Source organism: Loxodonta africana, chromosome 4, assembly GCF_030014295.1.
Source record: "Loxodonta africana isolate mLoxAfr1 chromosome 4, mLoxAfr1.hap2, whole genome shotgun sequence".
In the NCBI taxonomy this organism is placed as follows: Eukaryota; Metazoa; Chordata; class Mammalia; order Proboscidea; family Elephantidae; genus Loxodonta; species Loxodonta africana.
Window position 1 is genome coordinate 176,753,424 of NC_087345.1, and position 15,277 is coordinate 176,768,700.

The following is a 15,277-nucleotide window of genomic DNA, read 5'->3' on the forward strand; positions in this document are numbered from 1 at the left end:
TCTATTTTTTCCTCATTTTTGTCTACTTTTTCCTTTAACTCTTGGATAGCTCTGAATATTAGAGATCTGAATTCCCTATCATGTAGTTCCAGTGCCTTTTCTTCTACTGGGACGTCATCCTCCTTATCCTTCTCCTGAACACTTGCTGCTATGTGCTATCTCTGCTCCTTCCTGACAGGCTGTGCAGGGCTGATCAGGTGGGGACCCACTTCCGGTGGGCTCCCTTGCAGCATTTTTATTTTCTGTCTTTTTTCTTTTTTCCTCAGTTTCTTGTCTCTCTCTACCTCCTTTCTTTACCCTTCACCTAAACACCTGGTGCCGTGTGCCATCTCTACTCCTTCTGAAGGCGCTGTGCAGCACCCGCTCAGCTGGGGACCCGCTTCTGGTGGGCTCTCTGTTGGGGCATTTTTTTTTTTTTCTTGGTTTCTTGTCTCTCTCCACCGCCCTTCCTTTCCTTTCTCCCAACTACCTGGCATCTTTTTTTCTTTTTTTCCTTCTCTTGGTTTCTTGTCTCTGTCTACATTCCTTTTCCCCCAATCACCTAGCCGTGTATGTCTTTCCCTCTTTTTTTAAATCTAGCTTCTTATCTCTCTCTCCTTTCCTTCTGTTCCTTTCTCCCACTCATCTAGCTGCATGTGGTGTATGTGTCCCTTCTTGACTGGCTGTGCCTCACTGCCTGGCTAGAAAGCCATTGACACGTGGCTTCCCCAGGTCTGCGCCACTCCAGTGGTAGGCTCCCTCAGCACTTCTTTTTTTGGCTCCTGTTTCTCTCTTCTTTCCCATACCTACTTAGCTCACATATCACAACCTCTGCCCTCCTTCCTGCCTATCTGCACTATGTGCTGAACATTGCACAGGCATGGTCTACTGGAACCTGCCCTGCACTGACCCCTGGCCCCACCCTGGCAGCCCCATTACGTGCCACAAATAACCCGTTCCAGCCCCTCCCCTTCAGCTGGACCTGCCCTGCTGCACCATAGCTGAGCCACTGGTCCTGCCCATTGGACAAGGTGGTGAGAAGCATCGTTCCCACAGACAAGTAAACAATGAAGAATGCACAGCCTGCCTGCTCAGACATAACCAAATAAAAGAGCAGGATGAAACAAATCTGCAATCAAAAAATGAAGAAAATAACTACTGAATGTCCTGAAGACAGCAGAAAACATTAAAACATGTAAGGAAACAGGACAGGGTGGTTCCAGCAGGCGTCCAAAACAAACTACCAGATGATGTCCCAGTAGAAGAAAAGGCACTGGAACTACATGATAGGGAATTCAAGTCTCTAATATTCAGAGCTATCCAAGAGTTAAAGGAAAAAGTAGACAAAAAATGAGGAAAAAATAGACAAAATCATGAAAAAGGCAGAAAGAACCATGGAAAGATCAGAAAAAAACAATGGAAGAACTCAAGAAAATAATACAGGAAAAAAAGTCAAAATAAATTCACAACTAGAAATCATACAAAAACAGTAATTAGAAATTCAAAAGATAAACAACAAGATTTCAGAAATAGTGTCACAGGTCTGAGGAGCCGGTTTAAAACGATGGAAGACAGGATCAATGGAATTGAAGACCAATACTTGGATACCACTTTGGTGACAAATCAGAAAAGGGACTGAAGAAACCTTGAAAATAATGTGGGCTACAACTGAAAGCAAAAATTTGCGAGTGATTGGAGTTCCAGAACGGGGAGAACATGGAAAACACAGACAGGATTGCTGAAGAACTGCTAACTGAAAACTTTCCTAATATCATGAAAGATGAAAAGCTGACCATCCAGTAAGCTCAACAACCCCATATAAGATAGACCCCAAAAGAAAACCACCAAGGCATATCATAATCACACTCGTTAAAAACAAAGACAAAGAGAGAATTCTGAGAGCAGCTTGAGAAATACAGAAAGTCACATACAGAGGGGAAACAATAAGACTAAGTTCTGAGTACTCAGCAGAAACCAAGCAAGGAAGAAGGCAATGGGATGACACATATAAAAACTTGAAATAAAAAATTCCCAGTCAATAGTATATCCTGCAAAACTCCAATTCAACAAAGACAAATAACCCAATTAAAAAATGGGCAAAGGATATGAACAGACACTTCACTAAAGAAGACATTCAGGCAGCTAACAGATACATGAGGAAATGCTCATGATCATTAGCTGTGAGAGAAATTCAAATCACAACTACAGTGAGATACCATCTCACCCCAACACAAAGTAATAAATGTTGGAGAGGTTGTGGAGAGATTGGCACACTTATACACTGCTGGCGGGAATTGAAAATAGTACAACCACTTTGGAAATCAATTTGGTGCTTCCTTAAAATGCTAGAACTAGAACTACAATATGATCTAGCCATCCCACTCCTTGGAATACATCCTAGAGAAATAAGAACCCTCACGTGAATAGATATATACACACCCATGTTCACTGCAGCACTGTTTACAATGGCAAAAAGATGGAAACAATGAAGGTGCCTATCAACAGATGAATGGAGAAACAAATTATGGTATATTCACACAATGGAATACTATGCAATGATAAAGAACAACGATGAATCCATGAAACATCTCATAACATGGAGGAATCTGGTAGGCATTACGCTGAGTGAAATTAGTCAGTCACAAAAGGGCAAATATTATATAAGACCACTATTATAAGAACTCAAGAATAGGTTTAAACACAGAAGAAAACATTCTCTGATGGTTACGAGGGTAGGGAAGGAGGGGGAAATTCACTTACTACATAATAGATAAGAATTAGGTGAAGGGAAGGACAACATGCAATACAAGGGAAGTCAGCACCCTGAATACAACCAAAACACTTTGAGGGACGGGGGGTGGGGGGGTGGGGGGGGGACGGTGGTCTGGGGACCATGGTTTCAGGGGACAGCTGGTCAATTGGCATTAACAAAGTGTACTAAGAAAACGTTCTGCATCCCACTTTGGTGAGTGGTGTCTAGGGTTTTAAAAGCTAGCAAGCAGCCATCTAAGATGCATCAATTGGTTTCAACCTACCTGGAGCAAAGGAGAATGAAGAACACCAAAGACACAAAGAAAACATGAGCCAAGAGACAGAAAGGGCCACATAAACCAGAGACTCCATCAGCCTGAGACTGGAAGAACCAGATGGTGCCTGCCTACCACCAGTGACTACCCTGACAGGGTCCACAACACAGAATCCCTGATGGAGCAGAGAAAAGTGGGATGCAGATCTCAAATTCCTGTAGAAAGGCCCAGACTGGAGGGACCCCAGTGGACATGGCCCCTGGACTCTCTGTTAGCCCAAAACTAAAACCATTCCCAAAGCCAACTCTTCAGACAAAGATTAGACTGGACTATGAGACATGAAATGATACTGGTGAGGAGTGTGCTTCTTAGCTCAAGTGAACACAGGAGACTATGTGGCCAGCTATTGTCTGGAGGCAAGATGAGAAAGCACAGGGGGACAGGAGCTGGTTGAACGGACACGGGAAATCCAGGGTGGAAAGGAGGCATGTGCTGTCTCATTACAGGGACAGCAACCAGGGTCACGTAACAATGTGTGAGTTTTTGTATGAGAAACTGACTTGAATTGTAAACTTTCAGTTAAAGCACAATAAAAAAAGAAAAAAAACATTCAAATATGCTCGTGAAATTAAGAACACTTCTGGATAAACAGAAATTAAACCAAATTTACAAGAATTATTAAAGGGAGTCCCTTCAGTTTGAGAACAAACATCAGACAACAGCCTGAATCTAAGATACAAGAGTGCGCCAGCCAGATACCAAAGTAAAAATGAACTCTCAAGGATTAATCAAAACTAAAAGATTTACAACAGGAAACTGGACAGGTTAATCTGTAAATAGCAACAACGTTAAGACAATAAAAGAGGGAATAAATGGTGTACGGATAGAACTTTCTAATAGAGAGGAAGGCAAAGCAATACTAAGTAATAAAAGACTGGTTGAAACTTAGCAAGATAAGGGTAAATTTAAGGTAACCACAAAGCAAGTTAACAAAACTACTCATCAAAATAAAGAAGAATAACATAACATCTCAGTAAACACAAAATCTACAAAAACAAAAGAAATGAAAACAAAAAATCCACAAACAAAAGGAATTCAGCACAGGAGAGTAATAGGAACAAAGAAAACCTCAGCAGCACCAAAAATAAATAAATAAATAAAAAGAAGTACTACAAAATGGCAGCGATAAACTCATACCCATCAATAATTACACTGAATATAAATGGCCTAAATGCACCTAAAAAGAGACATAGGGTGACAGAATGGATAACAAAACAGGATCCAGCAATATGTTGTCTATAAGAAACACACCTTAGAAACAAAGACAGAAATTTATAAAAACTCAAAGGATGGGAAAAAAGTTATCAAGCGAACAGCTACCAAAAAAGGGCAAGAGTGACAATATTAATCCCAGATAAAATAGACTTTAGAACAAAATTCCAACAGAAAAGACAAAGAAGAGCATTATATAATGATTAAAGGGACAACCCATCATGAAGACATAACCATAATAAATGTCTACACATGCAGTGAGAAGACTCCAAAATACATTAAACTCCAACAGCACTGAAAAGAGAAATTGACAGTTCCACAATAATAGTAGGAGACTTAAACACACTACTCTCGGTAAAGGGCAGAACATCTAGAAAGAAACTCAACAAAGATACAGAAGATCTAAAGGCCACAATCAGCCAACTCGACTTCATAGACATATACAGAACACTCCATCCAACAGGTCGAAAGTACACATTCTTTTCCAACACACATGGAAAGTTCTCCAGAATAGACCACATCTTAGGCCACAGAGCAACCCTCGACAACATCCAAAATGTTGACATAATACAAAGTATCTTCTCTGACTACAATGCTATCAGAGTAGAAATTTACAGCAGGAAGGGCAAGGAAAAAAAATCACATGGAAACTGAATAATACAGCTTAAAAACTACCGGATAATAGATGGAATCAAGAAGTTCCTAGAATCAAATGAGAATGATGCGCATCATACCAAAGCCTTTGGGACAGAGCAAAGGCAGTGTTCAGAGGCCAACTCACAACAATAGATGTACACATCAAAAAAGAAGAATGGGACAAAATCAAAACATCAGCTACACTACTTGAACAAGTAGAAAGGGAACGGCAAAAGAATCCCACAGATACCAGAAGAAATAATAAAGAGCAGAAATAAATGAAATAGAGTAGAAAGCATCAACAAAACCAAAAGTTAGTTATAAGAAAGGATCAACAAAATCAACAAACCCCTGGCCACGTTGACAAAAGAAAAACAGGAGAGGATGCATATAACCCAAATAAATGAAATGGGGGACATTACAACAGACTCAAATGAAATAAAAAGGATCAGAGTACTATGAAAAACTATAACAAATTTGAAAACCTAGAGGAAATGGACAAATTTCTAGAAACATACTACCTACCCAACCTAACACAAAACTATGTTCGAAGCCTGAACAGACCCATAACAAGAGAAGAGATTGAAAAGGTAATAAAAAAAACTCCCAAAAAAAAAACTCCCAACAAAAAAAGCCCTGGCCCAGATGGCTTCACTGGAGACTTCTACCAAACCTTCATAGAAGAGCTTACACCAGTACTTCTCAAACTATTTCTGAACACAGTAAAGGAAGGAATACCTCTGAATTCATTCTATGAAGCCAGCATAACCCTGATACCAAAACCAGACAAAGACACCACACACACACACAAAAATTACAAACCAAAACATGTCATGAATGTAGACATAAAAATTTTCAACAAAATTCTAGCCAATAGAATTTCATTATTCTATCAAAAAAAAATAATACACCGCAACCAAGTAGGATTCATACCAGGTATACAAGGAGGGTTCAGCATTAGAAAATCAACCATCATAAGCCACCACATAAATAAAAGAACCAGAGAGAGAGAACAAGAAAGAGAGAAAGAGAGGGAGAGGGAGGGAGATTTATATCAAGGAAATGGCTCACTTGGTTGTAGAGGCTGGAAAGTCTCAAATCCGTGGGTCAGACTGGAGGCTTCTCCTGATTCATGTAGCTGCAGGGCCTGTTGAACCCAAGATTGGCCAGTAAAATGGCAGACCACTGGCTCACAGGTTACAGAGGCTGACGAATCCCAAGATCTGCAGGCAAGCTGCTAGCTCAAGCAGGAGGCCAGATGCAGGATCCAGAGTGAGCAACAGCCAACAAGCTTTGCCAGAAAGTCCACATATATTGGATGTAGGCCACACCCCCAAGGAGACACCCTTTCAACTGATTGGCCGCTTAGATCTCATTATGGAGGTGATTATATCATTATATAGCTGCCAAACTACATCATAACTGCCAAACCACAGAATCATGGTCCAGCCATGTCAACACACTACCATAACCATCACAGCATGCAACAGCTGTACAACGAATAAGGAAGACCAAAGAAGAATTGATGCCTTTGAATTATTGTGTTAGGGAAGAATACTGAAATACCATGGCCTGCCAGAACGAATAAATCTGTCTTTGAAGAAGTACAGCCAGAATGCTCCTTAGAAGTATGGATGGTAAGACTTTGTTTTGTGTACTTTGGACAGACATGTTATCAGTAAGGACCACTACCTGGAGAAGGACATCATGCTTTGTAAAGTGGAGGGTCAGTGAAAGAAAGGAAGACCTCAATGAGATGGACCGACACAGCGGCTGCAAGGATGGGCACAAGCAGAGTAAAGACTGCAAGGATGGCTCAAGACCCATGTTTTGCTCTGTGGTATGCAGGGTCCCTAAGAGTCAGAACTGACTCAACAACACCTAACAACAACAACAACAACAACAAAGTCATTCGTAACCTTGACTAGAGCTGTCTGGATGTAGTAGTGAGGGCGACAGCGTGATTGAAGTGAGTGCAACAGAGAAAAGCAAAAGAGACAGTCAATATTTGGTACAGACGACTCTTTTGGAATAGAGAAATGGGATGACAGCCAGAGGGGTTGCTGGACCAAGGAAATGTTGGTGTTGCTGTTTTTAGTAAGATTTCAGTTACATGTTTGTGTGCTGGTAAGAATAATTCAGTAAAGAGGAAAACCTGCTGAGATAGGATAGGTGTGGACTGCAGAAAAGAGGTACTTGGCTAGGCAAGAGGGGATTCAACCTCATGCACAATGGAAGGTCTGGACTTAGACAGGATAACGGGAGACCAGATAAAATATACTGGCACAAGGCAAGTCAGTTGAGACATCTGGTGATGGGATTAGTAGATGTTTTTTTTTTTCCTGATAGCTTCTACTTCCTTAGTGGGAGAAACAAGTTGATTAGCTGAGATCAAAGGATGGGGAGAAAGAATTGGAGGCTTGAGGAGAAACAATAAGGTGTGACATACTTAGTCTAGAAAGTGGGAGAGTGACTTGCCCAGAATGGGGCAGGATTGCTGAACAGCACTAAGGGTCTATATGAGACTAGAGGTCGGGGGCTTAAGGTAAGACCTGGCAGCATGCTTATGTGTCTTCTCCAGCCACATTCGGAAGCTAGCACATGGGCAGGGTGTGCAGGGAGGTGGATTCAACCAGGGTGGGGTCTCAACATTAAGATAATGAGGCAAAACTATAAAGTGCCACTGTTCATCTTCTGACCTGAAATAAATATACAACTCTTATTTTTCTAATATATTTGCTACCATTTATTGATGCTGTTGTGATTCTAAGCTGTATCATTATTCCCTTTGTAGCCTTTATCTTTTTCCTGATGAAATTCCGAGCAGTGGGGGAAGGCACATGAAAAAACAAAGGGAAGATGAATTAAATCAAGAGCTGAGAAATAAGGATACTCAGTCCACATACGTTAAGTAAGTTTTCTATCTTTTCTGAATTCTTTGAAGAGAATCTGATTCTTCCTTAAATTTCGTTTTGTAATTCTGAGCTTTCAAAGACCCGTGTAAGTAATAAAGCTTACATTAAGGTATTCTCTAATCATTCATTACTTACCCAATTTAACCAGAACTTGCATTGAGGATCAATGACATGAGAAAAAAAAATTTTTTTTATTGTACTTTAAAGATGAAGTTTATAGAACTAGTTTCTCATTAAACAATTAGTACACATATTATTTTATGACATTGGTTAACAACCTCACGACATGTCAACACTCTCCCTTCTTGACCTTGGGTTCCGTATTACCAGCTTTCCTGTCCCCTCCTGCCTTCAAGTCCTTGCCCCTGGGCTATTGTCCCCCTTTAGTCTCGTTTTGTTTTATGTGCCTATCTAATCTTTGGCTGAAGGGTGAACCTTGGGAGTGACTTCATTACTGAGCTAAAAGGGTGTCTGGGGGCCATACTCTTGGGGTTTCTCCAGCCTCTGTCAGGCCAGTAAGCCTGATCTTTTTTTGTGAGTTATAATTTTGTTCTATATTTTTCTCCAGCTGTATCTGGGATCCTCTATTGTGATCCCTGTCAGAGCAGTCAGTGATGGTAGCTGGGCACCATCTAGCTGTACTAGACTCAGTCTGGTAGAGGCCATGGTCGATGTGGTCCATTAGTCCTTTGGACTAATCTTTCCCTTGTATTTTTGTTTCAGGAAGAGACCAGTGAAGTATCTTAGCTGCTCAATATGTGAGTTGTTTTTACTGGTTTCAGGGACAAAAGAAGTCATGTAACAGAAAAATAAATTTGATCTTTGAGGCTATATTTTACAGAAAACATTCTGGAACTTACCTCACCAAGATGTGAGTCCCCCAGAGGTCCTTTTGTTTCTGGATTAGCAATTATGATCCGAACCCCTGGAAGTATCTGTTTTAGAAAGAAGAGAACTCTAGTCAGTGAACAGAAAGACAGGGAGATAGTATGCAAAAATGAACCTTAATCTTATCCTTATGGCATTTGTCTAGTTTCCTTTCTAAAATCTTTCAGAAAGTAATATGGCAGTAAGTAAAAATAGCGTTACATAATTATAGCACAATGCTTACATTTTCATTGTAATTTTTACTACAATGGTATATAACCTGTGCTTCAGGGTTTTAAACAAAAACATGATAAATGATATAACTTATTTGACATAGCCTGATGTATATAAAAAATGAATTTTTGATTATTTCAATTAATTTATTTTCCTTAAATTGAACACTGTGCCTCTCGTCATGGCCGAAAGCATGAATGAAAGGTGAGGCTGTAGCAGTCAGGAAACTAAGGAAGTCAGGCAATGAAGTTCTCAGGCTTGATTATGGAGTTAAAAACAACCCAGTAGGGCAAAATGATTTAAGAGCTCAGCTGCTAACCAATAGGTCAGCAGCTCAAACCCACCAAATGCTCCACGGGAGAAAGATTTGGCAGTCTGCTTCTGTAAAGATTACAGCCTTGGAAACCCTATGGGGCAGTTTTACCCTGTCCTGTAGGGTACCTATGAGTCAGAATTGACTTGATGGCATACAACAACAACAATGGCTAATGATGTTGAACATCTTTTCCTGTGCTTGTTGGTCATTTGAATATTGTCTTTGCTGAACTATCTTTTCAAGTCCTTTACCCACTTTTTGACTGGGTTGTTTGTCTTTTTGTTGGTAAGTGGTAGAAGTTATATACATACCAACCAACCAACCCGTTGCCTTCGACTCTATTCCAACTCATAGTAACCCTGTAGGACAGAATAGAACTGCCCCATAGAGTTTCCAAGAAGCGCCTGGCAGATTCGAACTGCTGACCCTTATGGTTAGCAGCCCTAGCACTTAAACACTATGCCACCAGGGTTTCTATATATATATATATATATAAAATATCAGGCCCTTATCTGACATGTGGTTCCTGAACATTTTCTCCTAGTCTGTAGGTTGTCTTTTCACTTTATTGATGAAGTCCTTTGATGTACAGAAGTACTTAATTTTTATGAAGTGTCCCATCTACTTTGTCTTTTTTGTGATGTAACCAATTATTGAAAAAAATTATCAATTTTCTTCATGATGGCTTCCCAATGCTAGAAGGAGGAACACTGAAAGAATTAGCTTTCTTTCTACATTGTGACAACTCTGAGAAGAAAATGGGAAGAGAAGTAACATTTGTTGAGTGATGCAATGTTCTAGACTCAGTGGCACTCAACAACAACAGGATAAGGACCATTCTCCTTGAATCCTGCGATATGTCTGTCTTTCTGGAATTAGGAGGACCAGAGTTGACGTTCAATGAGTCGGGGAGTGCGGAGGGGGCAGATGTTCTATCAGAGAGCTGAAGGGACAAGTACGGTGCTTTTGTGTTGGCCAGAAGTAAAAGGCTTAGCATCCACTGCCGATACGCTCTAGTGTTGTATTTATAATCAGAACGTCTACAGTGACAGATTCCCATCTCTTCTCCATTGTATTTGCAACTCAGTCTACCGGCGAATTTTTTCCTATAGATAAGCATCTTTGATTATAATGGATGTTGATATTAAACACCTCCTTCTTAAAGCAAGTTTAGCTTAGAAAATGTTCCAAATTCTACTGACAGTACATATATAAGGAAGTAAAAGTAAATCTCATTCTAGAAATCTAGATTACCGTCTGTCTCAGGTCAGCTACTGTAATAGTATATGGTTGAAATAAGACAAAACATCTGAAACATGGTCAAAACACAAAAACTCTTGGAACACAGTAATCCTGTACCTAAGTTTGAAGTGAGACTTCAGAAACTGGTCTTTGTGGTTGACTAGAATTCTGCCAGAATCTGGGGGATGAGTACTATTTCACATTATTAGAACTGAATCAGTAAGAAAAATTCTTATTTTTAGTTATGTAGACACAGATGACAAAAGGTCCTGAAGCAACATGAAATGCTTTTAGAGTCTGACCTCCATTCAGGGAGCAACTGAGATAACTGGGACCAAAAATTTTTACATCTTCATATCAGTTTAAATGGGTTTCCTGTCCTGTAGTTCTATAAAAAGCAACCACTGTGTCAGAAACTACTAGCTGTCCCCTGATACCCATTCTTTGTCTATTTCCAAAGTAATAGCCTGATTTCTAGCTGTTTTTGTTGTTGTGTGCTCTCGAGTTGATTCCGACTCATAGTGACCCTATAGGACATAGTAGAATTGTCCCACAGGGTTTCCTAGGCTGAAATATTTACCAAGTCTTTTTCTCTCTCAAAGCAGCCAGTGGGTTTGATCTGCCAACCTTTCAGTTAGTAGCCAAGAGCTTTAATCACTGTGCCACCAGGGCTACTTGATTTTTAGCTAGACCCACAGATATTCAGGATCAATATGGTATTTGTAAATTTTCCTTTCAGCTGAATGTGAACATATGACTAAATTTTGGCCAATGTTATAAGGTGTGAGTACAGCAGCTTATGGGATCCTCCCTTAGGGTTTGCACTTTTTATCTCCTCCTCCTTTTTCTGTTTCTCCTTCTGGTGGTTGGAATGTGGAAATGATAGTTGGAGCTGGAACATCCATCTTAGACCCTGAGATGACCTTGGGAATGGAGGCCAAGTAGAATAGAATAAGACAGAAGGAGCTAGAATCCCTGGTGATTCCATGGAGGAGAGTTCCTTCACATGAGAAAAAAATTAAGTTCCTAACTTGTTTAAAACACTACTATTTTGAGTTTCTGTACTCATGCTCAAACCTAGTCTGGATATATTACTTTCAAGAAAATCTTTTTGGAAAAAAAAGTCTATAAAACACATTTCTTAGAATTTCAAAGCATACACATTCATGCTCACACATACAGAGAGTCACAGATTTCTTCCTTTAATACTTACTTTTCCTGATTCCATTAGGGGCAAACTATGAGGAGACCCTCTTTCCACTAAACGGACTCTGTAAACATAGAAACAGAAGATATTAGTAAATATGTTTCCTGTACCAACAACTCTCTTTCTTAACTATCAGTATTTGGTCATGTACCTGGTTGGCTGTTAGGAGAAAAAACAACCCACTGCTGTCCAGTCAATTCCGACTCACAATGACCCTATAGGACAGGGTAGAACTGCCCCATAGGGCTTCCAAGGAGTGGCTGGTGGATTTAAACTACTGACCTTTAGGTTAGGGAATGTTCATTTTGTTGGTGAACATTGTATCTCTGAAAGATAGTTTAGAAGTCTAAGAAAATGCTATCAGATAGCAGAGTGCAACTCTGCACTGGTAGGACAAGATGGCAAGAGTACAACCATGAGGGGTGCAGAGGAGAGGGGTGTGACCAGCAATGGCTGCTTACATTGTGCTCCCCAGAGAATGATCCATCTTAGAGCCCAGGGACCAACAGTGTCTGTTTGGAAATGCTCTAATTCAGATACCAGGTTGGAGAGATTAGGGCCAATTACAGCTTTTAAACCTAGCAATACATATAACTGGTAATCCTCAGGAAACGGGAAACGTTGGTTCAAGGGAGCGCTCCCAGGCTAGTGGAAATGGAATGAAATCTGAAATGAAGATCTTGAGTCACATTTACAAAAACAGTAAAGTAATTGGAACGGTGATTCTGCATTTAAAGTAACCAAGATTCAACTTCATATTGGCCAAAAAGGAAAAAAATGAGGATGAAACCGCACCCTTGAAGAGCTGCCAATCATGCAGTGATGGTGGTATCTGTCTACAAGGGCTCACACCTCGGTCTATGCACAGGGCACACACATATGATTGGGAAGGCAATACGCAGCTGTGGCAGCATGGACCTTGTCCATCAAACTGTTTCTGCGATGCGTGATGGCAGAGCTCAATGCACACAGGACTGGCCAATTCAGATAGCAAAACTTCCTTTTAGAAAAGAAACTTTTTTAATTTAAGAAATACTTTATGGTAATTTTATCTTAATAACTGCCAAGGACATAACTGCTGATCACAACCAGAGCTAGCTAACAGTCTTTCTCAGTTGCATTATTTTTAATATTTATGGTCTCTTACCAGTTTCGTGGAAACCCTGGTGCTGTAATGGTTAAGAGCTATGGCTGCTAACCAAAAAAGTTGGCAGTTTGAATTCCCCAGGCGCTCCTTGGAAACCCTATGGGGCAGTTCTACTCTGTCCTATAGGGTTGCTATGAGTCAGAATCAACTCGATGGCAGTGGGTTTGATTTGGTTTTTTGGTATTACACTCTACATTTCTACCACATAACTAGAATATATTGCTGTTCACTCATCTAAAAGGCAATTTTTATTTAAATGAAATAAAGTGAAGGAGAAAATGCTTGAAAACTGGGACAGAGAAGAGAATGAGTTCCAGATGAGAAGGGAGGGAACAAGCTCCCTTCCTGGGCCAGCCTTACCCACAGGGACAGAAGAGGGTTCTTAGCAGGTGATTTGGAATTGGGATTGTGGGGATAACCCACTCTCATGCATTAAGTACAAGATCTTCCTCTGTAACTGACACATGTTGCTGAAGTGAGAGAAATAAGGAGAGGGGAGAGGCTGAAGATGGAAGGCACCAAGGAAAGACTCTGAGCTTTTGCTAAGGACCAGGCCTGCAGCCTTCAGTGGGATGAACTCCAGTAAAAGGCCAGATGTCTTCCCTACGTCCTCTGTGGTACACGGCTGATCCTTTGGTAGCTTGGAGGCTCCTGTTATTGAACACGTGCTGGCTCTAAGTGCTGTGTGAACAACATTATTAATACAAGCAATACCGCGTGTGCCAGACACGGTGTCAATAAACGCGGAAGGGACCTTGGTGGAAGCTTGGCTGCAGGCAGGGCCTCACAGGTGCTCACAGCTACTATAGTAGGGTCCCAGGTGGTACAAATGGTTAATGTACTGCTGCTAACTGAAAGACTGGAGGTTCGAGTCCACCCAGAGGTGCCTTGCAAGAAAGGCCTGGTGATCTACTTCTGAAAAATCAGCCATTGAAAACTCTATGGAGCACAGTTCTGCTCTGACACACGTGGGGTCCCATGAGTTGAAGTTGACTCAATGGCAACTGGTTAACAGATTATTATTGCTTGGTCAAGTGCCGTCTGCAGCCAGGAGCACCATTTCCCTCTGGCCAAGCCCATGATGCTCTGAGCATTCAGCAATGAAAAACCTTTAACTTTTAGTCAATAGGATGCTCTGCTCCTCATCTAGTCTGTGACAGAACCTCTGCTACTGCTTCAGAAAAGCATAGTCTGTGAGGGTGGGGGACTAACGTTTTCTCCTCAGCACGGGAACAGGGAGGAGATACTGGAGAGCAGAGACAGCTGAAGAGCTTCAGTAGTAATGTGATGAGGTAGAAGAACTTACTGTAGCAATTTTGGAACAGATGCTAACCACGAAAATTTATGGTATTTTTATTAAAGAAAAACCTGGATGCTAACAGTTGCACATGAGGGCTATCAAGGAAAACCAACCTGGATCATAAAAGTATTCAAGCTCTTCTAGAATATGCCAACAGACTTAATCCTATTAACCTTCAAAAATATATTACTGGCTGCATTAATGTAAACTATGAGAAACTAGAGGTCTTTTAGGACCCAGGTTGCATTATGCTAATTTAGAGTAGGTTATTATTAAAACTTTGGAAGAAAGGCCTGACAATCTACTTCCCAAAAAACTAGCTATTGAAAACCCTACTCTGACACACGTGGGGTTGCCATGCCAGGCACCTTTGAATGTTTTGCTATTATTGAGATGTCTTGAGATAAGGCACACTGGGATAATTTGCTAAACAACGCTACTGGACAGGAGGAAATAATGGGCAAGTATCCCTGGATGATGAGTCCCTGGGTGGTGCAAATGGTTATGCACTGGACTACTCTCTGAAAGGTTGGCAGTTCAAACCCACCCAGAGATGCCTTGGAAGGGCTGGTGATCTGCTTCCGAAAGGTCACAACCTTGAAAACTCTAGGGAGTGCAGTTCTACTCTGAACATTTAAGGTCGCCATGAGTCAGAACTGACTCAATGGCACTTAACATCATCCTCATCCTGGATGAGGCACAGATCAGTGTGATCTGGCGCCTCGGGCAGTCCAGCTCTCATGGTTTTCCTTCCCTACACCTTCCCTCAAGTTTTCTGCCTCAGCCAGTGCCCAGCCAGTATGGGGGGCAGGAGAAAGGAAATGAGACAATAGGTAATGTTCTTCTAAACCTGAGGCAGGGACCTCTCCTGACACGCCCACACCCAGCCAGGACTTTGCTCTCTGACTAGTAGCTCCTTCTTTTACCTTCTTCCTTCCATCAGGGTTTTTTTTTTTTTCCTTCCTTCAGGTTTTATTTTGTCTACTGGCCTTCCCTTTTATTTAACCTCATCCCAGAGAAGGGAAGAGAGATAGAAAATCTCAGTTGAGAATCTAATCTTATCTGAAACGTGGAAAACAAGGAATACGTAGTGTTAAGAATTTTTTCTCTGATCAATATTAAAAAGTGTACATTTT

General features: G+C 40.9%; 1 protein-coding gene across 2 annotated transcripts in view; it reads right to left on the minus strand.

The window, feature by feature from the left end:
• The window catches only part of DIP2C (disco interacting protein 2 homolog C), a 657,451-nt gene that overhangs the window by 23,905 nt on the left and 618,269 nt on the right, over nt 1-15,277 (minus strand). For both annotated transcript variants that reach the window (XM_064285066.1, XM_064285065.1), the window contains 2 exons: nt 11,701-11,758; nt 8,689-8,763 (listed from right to left, as the gene is read on the minus strand). In XM_064285066.1, coding sequence (XP_064141136.1) covers nt 8,689-8,763; nt 11,701-11,758 — 133 coding nt within the window. The remainder of the gene's footprint in view (nt 1-8,688; nt 8,764-11,700; nt 11,759-15,277) is intronic.